The sequence below is a fragment of the Mauremys reevesii genome, linkage group 10, assembly GCF_016161935.1.
Source record: "Mauremys reevesii isolate NIE-2019 linkage group 10, ASM1616193v1, whole genome shotgun sequence".
NCBI classification, from domain to species: Eukaryota; Metazoa; Chordata; order Testudines; family Geoemydidae; genus Mauremys; species Mauremys reevesii.
In genome coordinates, this window is record NC_052632.1 from 63815776 (window position 1) to 63829190 (window position 13415).

The following is a 13415-nucleotide window of genomic DNA, read 5'->3' on the forward strand; positions in this document are numbered from 1 at the left end:
TTTTTTTAAATGCTTCTAGTATAGTAATATGTACTAAATACCTCCCATATACTCTGGAGGAATTCAGCATGTATTAAAGAAATTTTAGGAAAGGTTATATGGGTCACCGTGAAAGTTTTCCATTCTGTTTCTGCTCTGAGCATTTCTGGTCTTTCCATTCCCAACTGAAGACCGATTTCTTGACCACCCTCTCTAGCTGTTCTTGCTATCTTTGCACTCTGTCTTCCAGCCAGAAAGTTGAAATGTATAGTTTCTATTAACTGTTCTCAGTTACGTTAGCCGGCAAATGCTGTACAAGTACCTGCACTAACCCCCTGCCCACAAGATAAAGACTTAAACTGTTTCCACTGTCCTGGGAGCAGGTGTCCAGAAGTTGCTTGCAGCTTCAGGGTGACCTATATAGTACTCAGCCAATCTTTAATATGAAAACAGGGAGAGTCTTAGCATATCCTTCCATACATATTGTTTGAATAATGTATAATTCACTTAGGCCAGGGGTCCCCAACGCGGTGCCCACGGGCTCCATGACGCCCGTAGGGGCATCTAAATGCACCCACGTCCTGGCTGGCGGTGGAGCATCCACCAAAATACCGCTGAATTTCTGCAGCGTTTCGTCAGCGACGCCTCTTGATGACGTCACTTGGCGGCGGCAAGTGACGTCATCGAGAGGCGCTGCTGCCGAAACGCCACTAAAATTCGGCGACATTTCCGCGGATGCTCCATCGCTGCCCCGGTCCTTCATCTGGCGCCCGCCAGGTGAAAAGGTTGGGGACCACTGATTTAGACATTATAGTGCAATGTTCTGTCCAAAAAGATAATTCCCATATTTTGGGTTGTCACACAATTTTAATTTAAGGAAAATAAATTTAAAAACTAAAATATTGAGACCAAATATTAACATGGCAGCTTTTCCTCAGAAATGGCAGATTTAAGTCTCATCTCCTGACATTTGAATAAAATAACTTTTAAGTGTTATTAAAATTTAAGCTGTAAACTTTTTTTAATGGGGGAAAAAAAATCTGACAACTTGTGACCTTGTAGGCTAGGCTAAAATGTCACTTCTTAGATTGTAGAAGACAGTTGGCCTGTATTAGATGTCTCAAAACTGAGAACTCTCCCTGGCTCAACCCTCTCCTGCTAGTGTTCTGTACTCTAGTGAATGTCAAATATTTGGCTTGGTATTGCAGTATGTAAGTTGGCATCCAGCTGTGTTTTTTGCTAAATACTGTACTTGCAGCACAGCTGTGTCTATTTTTCCGACATCTATTATCCTTTCACCATACTCATGAAATATACAATATTTATAAAATTTATTGAGAATGCTTACCACATTTGCTGGATGACCTAGCTTACTATTCTCTCCTGCTTCTGTGAGCCTATTTCTCGTCAGTTAACATACCCTTAATCAAAGGTCAGCTTAAATATGAGCAAACTTCTTTTGCATGAACTCTTTGATCAGCATGAGGAATTGCATAAGAATTCCTTTTGGGGTTCACACACTTTGGATTGCAGGTTTTTATGTTCATGCCTCAAAATAATATTTAACCTAGTATCTCTTAACATCCCTTGTACTGATGGATTAAAAATGGTGACATGAGCAAGTATCAAGGAAAATGAGTACCAGTTGGGTCAGAATCCAGTAATGAAGGGTAGAGCTGTAGAATGGCAAATGCAAGTAGACTTGAAATATGCGACATGACCATACAACTGGATGCCAATGAAATGAGTTAATATGGATTCATCATAATTAAATCAAACTGAAAAAAAAACACTGCATGACATCAGTACAGTAAACTGTTTTAAGATACGTTTGGAGTAGGGTTAAAATGGCCAAGAAAAGGTTTCTTCTGGCTAGTGTGAGGTTAACAGATCATTACCAGATGCATATTGTGCACTCACCACTCTACTCTTTTTTGCCTGACTCTGAATTCTTATACTCAAAGAACAGTTATGCCACCTGCAAAGGCTATAGTAGTAGTATTCTCCCCCACTGTACTGAATCTCTTCCCCACAGGAGGGCAGGAATCCACATTCCTAAAACATTGTAGACTGTTAGAATAATGGAGAAGACTGAACCTCTTCAAATGCAGTGTAGTATAAACATAATTTCAGAGAACTTGTACTTAAGTGATAAACTTCATTTACAGGATGATTGAGTGTTCTGTTACGAAAGTTCTGAACTAGAAACAGTTATTCAGTTTGGGGCTGTCAGAAACCATATTGAATCAATTATGTTTCTTGGGGTCTTCAGATTTATTGTAATTTACATCCTGAACACCTGGCCCACTCAGAGGTACAGTACTTAACTTGCAAACTGAAGAATAAAAAGCTCAGGATGTTTAATCATAGCAAAAAAGAGCATCACTTTATTATCTGATTAAGCTTCAAAAAGCATTCTGTAACCTATCTGAATAGGATGGAAAGCGAAAATTATTAAACTAACTTATACTTGGGATGAGAGTTTATATCAGTAATGATCTGAGATCATCTTTAATTTGTGGCTGAGATTTAATTGAGACAAACTTTGTCTGACTGGGCATGCTATATTTTGCTGTTTCTAGTCGCATGCCTCAAGACCTACTTTGGAATTGGATTTGTAGTAGTAAATTGAGCTAGGCTGGCAGAAGCACTCTTATGATAGTATAAACTGTGTCTACAGTAGGAGGGTTTGCTGGTATAGCTATGCCAGTAAAAAATTTTCTAGGGTAGAAACGGCCTTAAACAACCTTCAGGTTCAGGTCTATGGTTTTGGACAAAGTCAATTACACAAATGTATTTCTACTCAGAGCTGTTTGTCTAGTCTGCAAGGCTTTCTTATCCCTCCTTTGGGACAGCACTACCAAGATCCCAACAGAGAGAACATGATGGCGATGCATTATATAAACAGAGGGGTGGAAGATATTCCCCCTTATATCATGAAACAGTTTATTTTGTGAGAATGGTGCGTTCTTTATTAAATCAACCCAATAGCTCTTTATTTCACCTGGGATTTTAATGTGGTGCTGCTGCTGTTTTTAATGGACTCTTCTTTTGAATCTTTCATCATATTTGCTATATCATCTCACTGTAAGCAACATTTTTAGTGGCTATCACTTTAGCTCACAATGAATGAAAAACAGGCTTGGTGATGGCCCCCTGCCCTATATGCTGTATTCCATAAGGACAGAGTTATAATTAGGCTGTACCTGTAGCTTTTACTAAAAAAATTCAGATTATCTTTTAAGTTAGTTTATACAGCTGCCAGTATTTTTCCCAAGCTGCTTGACTCTCCCACAGACACTAAGTTTTATACACACAAATAAGAGGACAAGGCTCTAATAACATTATTTAAAACAGTCATTCTGAAACTCTTGCAGGGTTGTGGTAGCTTTTGCTAATAAATCCAAGGAATGGATGCCACCTAGACACTCTCAAAGTAGGTTTCAGAGTGTATTTAAGTTTCTTACATATTGAGCAAAGTAATCCTCCCTTTTCAAGCTAGTGCAGGTACTCTTATGGCTCAGTTTAGAGGAATCTCTATTTCTGAGAAGTAGAGCAATTACTTACAGTTTTGCTCATGTATTTACCAATCATTACTCCATTGTAGGAGCTTCTAGATCAGATTAAGCAGGTCTGTCTTAGTTGTTTTTTAGATAGGAGTCTTATCACTCAGCTCCTTGAGTTAACTGCTGGTCAGTCACTAGTAGTGGTATGCAGGTGGACAAATGCTTGCAGAGGTTACCTAACTTACAGTAAGTGGAGTGGTTTAGAGATGCTTTTGTCCACATGGATACTATGACTCACCTTCCTTCCCCACTTGTAACTGAGTCTTCTACCTGGATGCCTATATTGCTGAAGGAAATGAGTGGAGGTTGAGGATGCTCAGTGCTTCATGTCCACTCATGGTTTAAAAGATTCTGGGCTCATGTATGTGAGGTGTACGTATTACAGTAAGATCCAAGAGGACATAACCATCTCAAACTCTAGTTACTAGAAGGCAAGTGATTTTATCCATCCCATGGCACATCAGTACATGGAGTGAGCCTGTTAGATTGTGGGAAATGTCATAACTGTTGTGATGATTCTTGTTTTATCTGCATTTTTAGGTAACATTCTGGTATCTTGGATTGATGATACATCAGCATTTGTGTCACTTAGCCAGCCAGAACAAGTACAAATAGGTAAGTGTTATTGGAATCACCTCATTGTAAGGTTTGCCTGTTGGCACAATAAACAGACGTTGAAAGGGTTGCTACTGTCTCTTCTAAAATTCCTCAGTCCATAATTTCCTTCTAGATGGAAAATAGTAGGAATTTCATTTGCCACTGTTTCTCTTAATAAACTGCTGTCACTTTGTATCAACCATTTATATTTATGTATGAGTATCACTGAAATAACAGCAATACAAACAGGTATGGGAATTTTGTTGAGCTATTAGAGCCAGTTGAGGTAGACCGATATTCAGAACTCATTTGTTCTCCTGCCCACTTTGCTTCCTGAGTATCATAAAAGAAGCCAGCAGAATGGGTAGGTTCCAAGGGGCAAAGCACTGTGAAGTCAAGCAGTATTATGCAGAGAATCACCAGGCTGTTGTAGCCCCAGTGCATGTGTTGGGTTTATAGGCTTCACTGCAACAAGTTGAGTAGTTCTTGTAGTAAAACTTACTGAAACTCCATGTTTTCCCTATCCACATTGCTATCTGCATATCATAGAACTGGAAGGGACCTCGAGAGGTCATCTAGTCCAGTCCCCTGCACTTGTGGCAGGACTAAGTATCTAGACGATTCCTGACAGGTGTGTGTTTAACCTGTTCTTAAAAATCTCCAATGATGGAGATTCCACAGCCTCCCTAGACAATTTATTCCAGTGCGTAACCATCCTAACAGTTGGGAAGTTTTTCCTAATGTCCAACCTAAACCTCCCTTGCTGCAATTTAAGCCCATTGTGTCTTATCCTATCCTCAGAGGTTAAGAAGAATAATTTTTCTTCCTCCTCCTTGTAACAACCTTTTACATACTTCAAAAATTGCTGTCATGTCCCTTGTCGTCTTTTCCAGACTAAACAAACCCAATTCCCTGGCTCAGTTTCTTTTCTTCTCCTCTTTCTCTCCCCTTCCTCACTAAGCCTACCAAATGGTAGTCTCTGTAGAGCAAAATTGTGAGGGTTTTCACTAGATGTCTGTGTCCCCAACTACCTTAAGGTGTGACATATCGTCTTAGATTTGTTTCATGATCTACCAAAGGCATGAGCAGTACAGAGTACCCTTCTGTCTTTATTGTAGAAGAGGACTAAAACATTTTAGGAAAGATGAAAATTTAGTTTTTTTTTTTAATTTGGGCTGCCAGTGTTTGAACATTCACATGCTTAAAACGTGATTCTATCTATGTTCCATCTCTACTTGAGTGCTTGTGTAAAGTCCACTTTCTAGCATGGGCATCTTAAGTTTGCTTAGCTCTTCCTTATCGTACTAAATACTTAGTGAGCTTTGCCAAGCTGCTCATTATTGCTGACTTTTCTTGGTGCCAAAGAGTTGATTGGCTTATTACCAAAACTAAGTTTTGCAAAGGCTTTTTCTCATCAGTAGCTTGTTCAAGAAAACATCAAATGATCTTAAAGCAAGAACACAAAGGCTGTGTACAGCTGAATAGGTAGAAATACGCCTAAATACTTCAGATGGCAAACTTCATTCACTTTAAATCAAATTCAAGTATTAAAACTAACTTTCTCTAATAGTATAATTGTATTATGGTAGTTGATTGAGATATTACAAACAGAACATTGTGTGTTATGCAATTTGTAGCACTGTTCTGAAATGCTATGTGACAGTCATAGCCTAATATCAGGGGTTGTTTTCCCTTTTGACCATCATCCAGAGAACTCACCAACTCACCTGTGGAGTAAATCCATGAGGTCTAGTGAAAGAGATGAGGGGAGGTGTCCTTGGTCACAAAACTCTACTGTTTGGAGATGTTGAATGCATTTTTCTCTGAGCAGTTATTGATTCTGACACAGAAAATAGAAAACAGACTCCTAATCCTATTGGACAGAATACTTTATATTAATGTTTAAACATTGTAACCTTACTTAATCCTCATTCCAATTTCATACTGTTAAGTAGTTAACGACCTTCTTTAAAACACTGACCTCACACAAGGTCCAATAAGGAAATTACTGCTCACTATGGGAAGTGGAACGAGAGCACTGTTAACTTACAAAGGTTTAAAAAAAACAAAAACATTTTCAGAAAATAAAGTGGCTAAATAAGTGGCTCATTCTTGAGTAGATGTAAAAAATTGACTGCATATACATAAGTACTGCACTTAGGAAGGAAAAATCAGATGGACAACTATAAAATGGGGAATAACTGGTAGGTGGTAGTACTACTGAAAAGGACCTGTGGGTTATAGTGGATCACAAATTGAATACGAGTCATCAGTGATAGGTCAGGTTTTTCTAAACCTTTTATGAGGAAAGGTTAAACTGGGTATGTTCAGTCTTGAGAAAAGAAGACAGTGCTGGGACCTGATAAGCCTTCAAATATGTTAATGGCTTTTGTAAACAGGATTGTGATCTGTTGTTCTGTCTGTTGAAGGTAGGATAAGAAGTAATGGGCTTAATCTGCAGCTGGGGAAGTTTAGGTTTGATATTGGGGGAAAAACTTAACTATAAGGTTAGTTAAATGCTGGATTATGTTACGAAGGGAGGTTGTGGAATCCCCATCATTGGAGATTTTAAAGAACAGGTTGGACAAAGACCCATCAGGGATGGTCTAGGTATACTTAGTCCTGCCTCAGTTCAGGGCCATAGGCTAGATTACCTCTTAAGATCCCCTCTAGCCCTACGTTTCTGTGATTCTATGTAATGTCCAAGAACCATACCAACACCCAACCCTGCCCCAGAATTTAGCCCAGTGAGGTCCACATGGATCCTCCTAAAATATTAATATGAGCCATTCTCTGTTACTTGTAAATCATATTAGTGAAACAACCAACAGAACACACAGTAGGAAAGGGAGGAGAGACTTAACATGATTCAGGAGAAGCAGGAAGCGGATTACTTCCTCTTTGCAGAGCTCTGTAATGCATGTGACGACCAATTTGGTGCCTGTGACAGGAATTGTCAAATGGGGGCCCCCCCCCCATAAGGCCAATAGGCTGCCTTCATTGCTGTCAATCCCTCAGCAGTGTCTTCAATTGAATTACTTACATATCTTTAATTACATGCATTCTTTGAGTATTTCAAACTTGGACATCAGAGAGAGGCTCCCCAACTAATTGTGTGCCTGCAAATTCTGCACAATAGTTTGAAAACTAATTTGTGTACTCTCATTTGCTTTTAAAAGCTGTACAGCATAACCCCAAAGAGTGTAGATTATTTGTAATAAGCTTACAATTACAAAGAGCAGTAATACACCTGCACTTAAAGTTAATGACTTGTGTATCTGTCACATACAAAATGCACCGATGAAAACTCCTTTCTGCTAGATTTGATAGTGGCTTTATAAACTACAGGTATTCTTATAAAAATTCCAGTCTCTTAATGCTAGATGCTGCCAGTAGGTGCCATTAAGTCAAGATACTCAGATATAGCTGGGGGAACAAAGTATGGTTTATTGTTACACCAGTTGTGTGTTAGAGAAGCAAGTTGGGTGAGATAGTATTTTTTATTGGACCAACTTGTGTTGTTGACAGACACAAGCTTTCGAGCTTACACAGCTCTCTTCAGATCATGAAGAGCTCTGTGTAAACTCGAAAGCTTATCTCTGTCACCAACTCAGGTTGGTCCAATAAAAGGTATTTCCTCACCCAACTTGTGTCTCTAATATCCTGGGACCAACATGGCTACAAAAACACTGCTTGTGTATATATATTAACTTTAAGTATGTTCTGCAGCAAAATGCAAAGGTTTGAGATAAAATGTGGACATTGCAAATTAAATTCGTAACTGGCCTATACTCTGTAGACAGTTTTTGATTTTTAAATTTCAAAGTGTGTAAATTGAAGGCTGAGTTACTTGGCACTATAGTGTGACCACATGAGAATTAGATAGCAATCACTGTAACACAATGAAAACTTTCTAACTTGTGTAACTTTACCTTCAGTAGCTTATTTTTTCTATAAAAAGTTACAGAAATATATCACAGATCAATTTCTTTTCTCAGGATATCAGTAGTTCTTGTCCTCCAAGCAATCTCTACCATTGCTTTCAAATACCGTAAAGTTTAATTGGCATAATAGAAAATGAATATCTTCATAAAAACATAACCAGGCAAAATTGTGAAATTTATAGGTAGCACCCAATAGATTATTCTTGTATACAAGGTATGCGCTGAACCATATTTTGAGACCCGTTTTCAGCTCCTAAACAGACATCCTGTACAGGTATAGACATAATCAGACTGAGAGAGAAAGATATTAGTGGCTGAAGGGGAACTGCGTGTGTTGGAGTGGATGGAAAGAGGAGTTTGCAACATAATCATGATGGAAGATGATGTAAGGGCTTGTCTGTGTAGTGCAGCAATGCATGCTGCAGGGATGGGATGTCTAAAGCGCACTGTTTAGACAAACTTAGATCATCATTTATGAACTGGTCTGTGTTGGCCTTGCTTGAGTACACTAAATGTTTTTCCTGGTGCACTTTAACTTAGATTTGGAGAGGCCTGTATGAAGGATTTACTTCTCTCGCAAGCGTTGTTCAAAACAATACCAAGGAGGGGAATTGGCTTTCTGCCATACCAGTCATAAGAGCCTCAAGTCCCTTTTTGTTTCTGCTCCTTTAAATCCTTTACCAACCCATTTTATCTGATTACCATATCCCTTCCCTGTGCTGGACATCTGCCCCACACCTATGTAATGAGTTGATATCATAGCCTAACCCCTGTTTCATGTCTTCCCAAACTATGCCCCAACTTGCTGTGGGGAAGATGAATAAGCCCCCACCTCACCTTGGTCAGTCTGTGGTGAGGGAAAAAATTCCTTCAGCCCCCTGTGAAAGGAGCGATTAGCATAATGCCCACAGTAGGTTATGACAAAGTCTGGTATTAAACTACCCGCATGGGCTTTTCCTGCTCTGGCATGGACCTAAATAGTCCCCTTTCTTCCAGTGACTGGGAGGAGGGATGGCGCAGTGTCCCCACGCTGACCTAGTCTGAAGCTGCTGCATCAAGTCACTCTCTGGCTATCTAGCCTTTAAAGTGGTCACACACCTTTTCCTACAAGTCAAACAATGGCCCCCACCTCTTATGTGAGGTGAGGTCATTCTGCTTATGTGCCTATAGCAAAAATTAATTTTTGTTCTTTATTGGTAGTTAAACAGTTGCGAAGAGCTCAGTTTGTGACTTGTGGGTAGATGTGAAATTTGACATGTCTTGTCTGATCTGTTTTTTTTCAGTCGTGTAATTTATCTGATAGCAAAAGATTTAATTCAACGCTAGCAACTCAGACTCCATGAGTGGTGCCAGTCAGCGTGCACATGATGGAAGAGAAACATCTTGATAAGGGGGCAGATTTTGGTTTCCTGTTTACAAGGGGCTATGAATAGCAAGCAATTTAATTTTAAAGGACCCTTTAACATCCTTATGTTAAAGTATTTTCTATAGTGATATAAGTATAACATGAGCTTAAAAAGTAGTAATTGATTATAACTGATAAACACCTTTGTCTTATAAAATCTGAAGAATTTGATTTAGTATTTGGACCTTTGGCTCAAACTATTTTTCGTGTTTGTAGAAAATGCTGTGCTACTTGTATGCAGGTTAGATTTTTTTGTGTCGTGCATGGGGTAGCTTTTTATGGTTGTCTGACATTTAAAACTAATTTATATTTTTAAATGAAACTACGTATTTGAGCTTTGTTGAAAAGCCTATTGGTTTCACTTAGTTCACTTGCAGACCTCTCAATTTACAGTGTTCACTTTTAGTATCTGATACCTCTAAATCATCCAAAATGAGGCATATAATCGTCTTAATCTAAAATAACCAGAATAAAAGTATAGGTATTTCAAATTATGGAAAAGTGTGTTCCTTATGACCTGGCACTTTCTTCACTACTGAGGCATCTAATAATTCCAATAACATGCTGTGTAATTAGTGATGGAGTTCAAATATGGCATTGAAGTTTATTTAACAAAACTCCCCAAGCAAAAATGAACTAGCTGTAAGTCTTGAACATCCATATTTTGAGGGAAAACATCTATTAAAGAAAAGAGTCCTGCATGCTAATAAGTCCATCTTATTGTTCATCAGTTTTGTATGGAGTACATTTTAAATAACTAAGAATAAACTGTTCATGAAACACTGTTGGAGGCTCCACTGTGTAAATCATAACACTAACTTCTCCAACATTCTGGCTAGTACACAGTGTTCTAGAGCATATAATAAATAATGCGTGCCAAGTTTGTCTACTGCCAACATCTGAGTTATACCATTTCTCAGATCTTCATTGACTACATAAGTGTTAAGCCTTGTTTCTATGGATTCTTGTCTGGTTTTGGAATTTTTAAAGAATTTTGTCTTCTAACCTGAAAACTAAAGGGTTTTTTTGTTTTGCTTTGTTTCAACCCCCATCAAAATAGTCAGTGAATTTGGAAACTAAATGTCCCTAGCATTAGTAAAATAACTTCACAAGGAGGATACGCACTGGAAGGTGTTTTAATTTGGCTCTTTGGGAAAAGTCTGGGGAAAACTGGTTGCTGTTAAAATACCAAGATAGAACTAGTGTGTTTGGCTGCCGGTAGGTAGGTAGGTCGGTAGATGATAAATAGATATAGGCAGGAGGGAGAACAGAGAGGAGGGTGCTGAGGTGGTATTATGTTTAACTCTTGCATTCCCTTTTTCCTGCACCTCAGCTTAACTCTTTGCTGAAGCACAGGCCAGAATTCTGTCTTTTTAGAATTTTCCAGAAAGCATTATACAATTAAACCTCGGGGCTTCTGTATGTAAACTCTGAATGCAACTCTAAATAACAGTTCCTATAATAAACAAACTTTAATACACACAGATTTTTTTTTTTTTTTGGAATATTTGTAAGTTATCAGTCCTTATACAAATTTCTCTTAATGTTACATACATGTAAATGCAAAGTTTCAATATAACACCTACAGTTCTGTACTTTAGTACACACATTCCCCTCTGATTTTCTTAGAGATGACTTCTCCCTTACTGTAGTGTGGTCATATGTAGTGTGTCACCTGGATTCTTCAGAGCTTGAGAAGAATGGCAGCATCTCTGTTCTTCTCCAAACACTTCAGAGTCGTCTTAGCAAGCAACTCTGAGGATCCTTACAGCTAGCAGCATTCCAGTCTTTGGGTTAATAGTTGACTGGACTCAGTTGCTGATGAACCACATCTGTAGCCTGTATTCAAACTGGCAAAGATCAGCATATAAAAATAGTTTTTCCTTAGATTTCTATAAGGCTATCACTCTGGAGTGCTGTATCTTATCCCTGTAAAATGAGTTAAGCTAGTTAAGAATATCATAGTGTTATAGAAATGTAGGGCTGGAAGGCACCTTGAGAGGTCCTCAAATCCAGCCTTCTGTACAGAGGCAGGACCAAGTAAATCTAGACCATTCCTGAGAGGTGTTTGTCCAACTTTGTTCTTAAAAACCTCCATAAACTCTTGGAAGCTTTTTCCACAGTTTAACTACCCTTTCTTCATAGGTCAGATTTTATAAACATTTTTGTCTTTTTAGCTGCTCTCATCTGGAGTGTCTCCAATTTGTACACACCACCTTTCCTAAAGCGTGGCATCTAGAATTGGATGCAGTATTCCAGCTCAGGCCTCACAAGTGCCAACCAAGTAGCATGGGACAATTATCTCCCACTGTTACATACAACATTCTTGTTAATACAGCTCTGAATATTAGCCTTTTTTGCAACTGCATCACATTGTTGACTCAAATTCAGTTTGTGATCCACTATAACCCCAGCTCTTTTTCAGATCCTACCAAGCCAGTTATTTTCCATTTTGTATTTGCACATTTGATTTTTCCTTCCTAAGTGTGTGTAGTACGAATTTCATGTTGTTGATTTCAGATCAGTTTTGCAATTTATCGACATAATTTTAAATTCTAATTCTGCTCTCCAAAGTGCTTGCTACCCCTACCAGCATGGTATTGTCAGAGATTTTATAAGCGTGCTCTGCACTCCATTATCCAAGTCATTTAAGAAAATATTGACTAGTTCCAGACCCAGAACTGACCCCTGCAGAATCCTAGTAGATACACCCTCCCAGTTTGACAGAGAACAGTTGATAACTACTCAGAGTACAGTCTTTCAACTCGCTAAGATCTTCCCTCTTATCTTTAACTGGAACAAAATCCCAGTTAAAAGCAGTTGGCTAACAGCTAAATGTAACTTCCACAGACTATGTAGCCTCAAGGGATAAAAATGCTCCCCTTCCAGCTCTTCCTTTGTCTATTATAGAGCACTGCAGTGGATCAAACGTTATCCTAATGGAGGGCTTCCCTAATAAGTAAGCTGAAATAGCATTCACCTGTGTCCAGAGTGTTACAGGAATTGGTACCCAGCCCTCACAGCAAATACCACTCTTGGTCCTGTGTCTGTCAGCTGCTAAGGCCACATGGCTGTCTTTATCTCCTATGTTTATTATCTTGCCCCTGAGCACTGATTGGCTCAGGTCTCAGTGAATGAGTGGGGCACCTTGCAAGACTGCTTGCCCTAAATTAAAACGTCTTACATAGTTTCAGAAACTGCTACTGTGCATATCTCATAGTTGCCACATTCTACTTTTGGATATTTCTAGTCTCTTATAGCTGAGTTGCCAGGCCCTGCATATTTGCAGAGACTGAGTATTCAAATAAAAATCCTTGTTTCTCCCCACTGCTTCTCTCCCTTTCTTTGTGCCAGAAAGTCAAATGCTGCAGTATAAAGCCTGTGGGTTCCATTTGCATGCCTTTTTTAGTTATGCTCACTGGAACCAAGTGAAAGGATACCATGTGGAGGAGATGAAAAGAGAGCAAGCAGTGCCTGCAGAATGTTCAGAAGGATTCTATCCTTTTTCTGTATCTATTTCCATTTCAAATAAGGCTCATTTTAATTCCTTTGTTCTTGAGTTACTTGCTAATAAAGGTCTCTTGTTGTTCTGGTGATTTAGTGAGCTTCATTTTTTAAATAGTTAACAATATAGAAATAAACATGTACAGTAACTCCTCACTTAACGTTTGTGGAGAAGAGGCAGGAGCGCCACCAGCTTTTTTGCCACCCTAGGCGGCAGAAGTTTCCGCCCCTGAAATGCCTCCCTCGACAGAGGTGACGGAAGGTCCCGCCCCTGAAATACCACTGACGACTGCCGCGGTTGCCACCCCCCCAAATGTTAAAGCCCTAGGCAACTGCCTAGGTTGCCTAATGGGTTGCACTGGCCCTGAGAAGGGGTACAGAGTGGGGGGGGCAGGAGCAGGGGAACTTCTGGCTATCAGT

General features: G+C 39.2%; 1 protein-coding gene across 3 annotated transcripts in view; it reads left to right on the forward strand.

Annotated features, from left to right (window-relative positions):
- PARN (poly(A)-specific ribonuclease) overlaps window positions 1–13415 on the forward strand; it is a 158316-nt gene that overhangs the window by 65824 nt on the left and 79077 nt on the right. For 2 of the 3 annotated variants that reach the window (XM_039491473.1, XM_039491474.1), the window contains exon 21: window positions 4086–4160. In XM_039491473.1, the coding sequence (XP_039347407.1) occupies window positions 4086–4160 (75 nt within the window). Of the gene's footprint in view, window positions 1–4085; window positions 4161–9369; window positions 9533–13415 lie in introns of those variants that run through there. The other variant, XM_039491475.1, reaches the window with a different exon arrangement.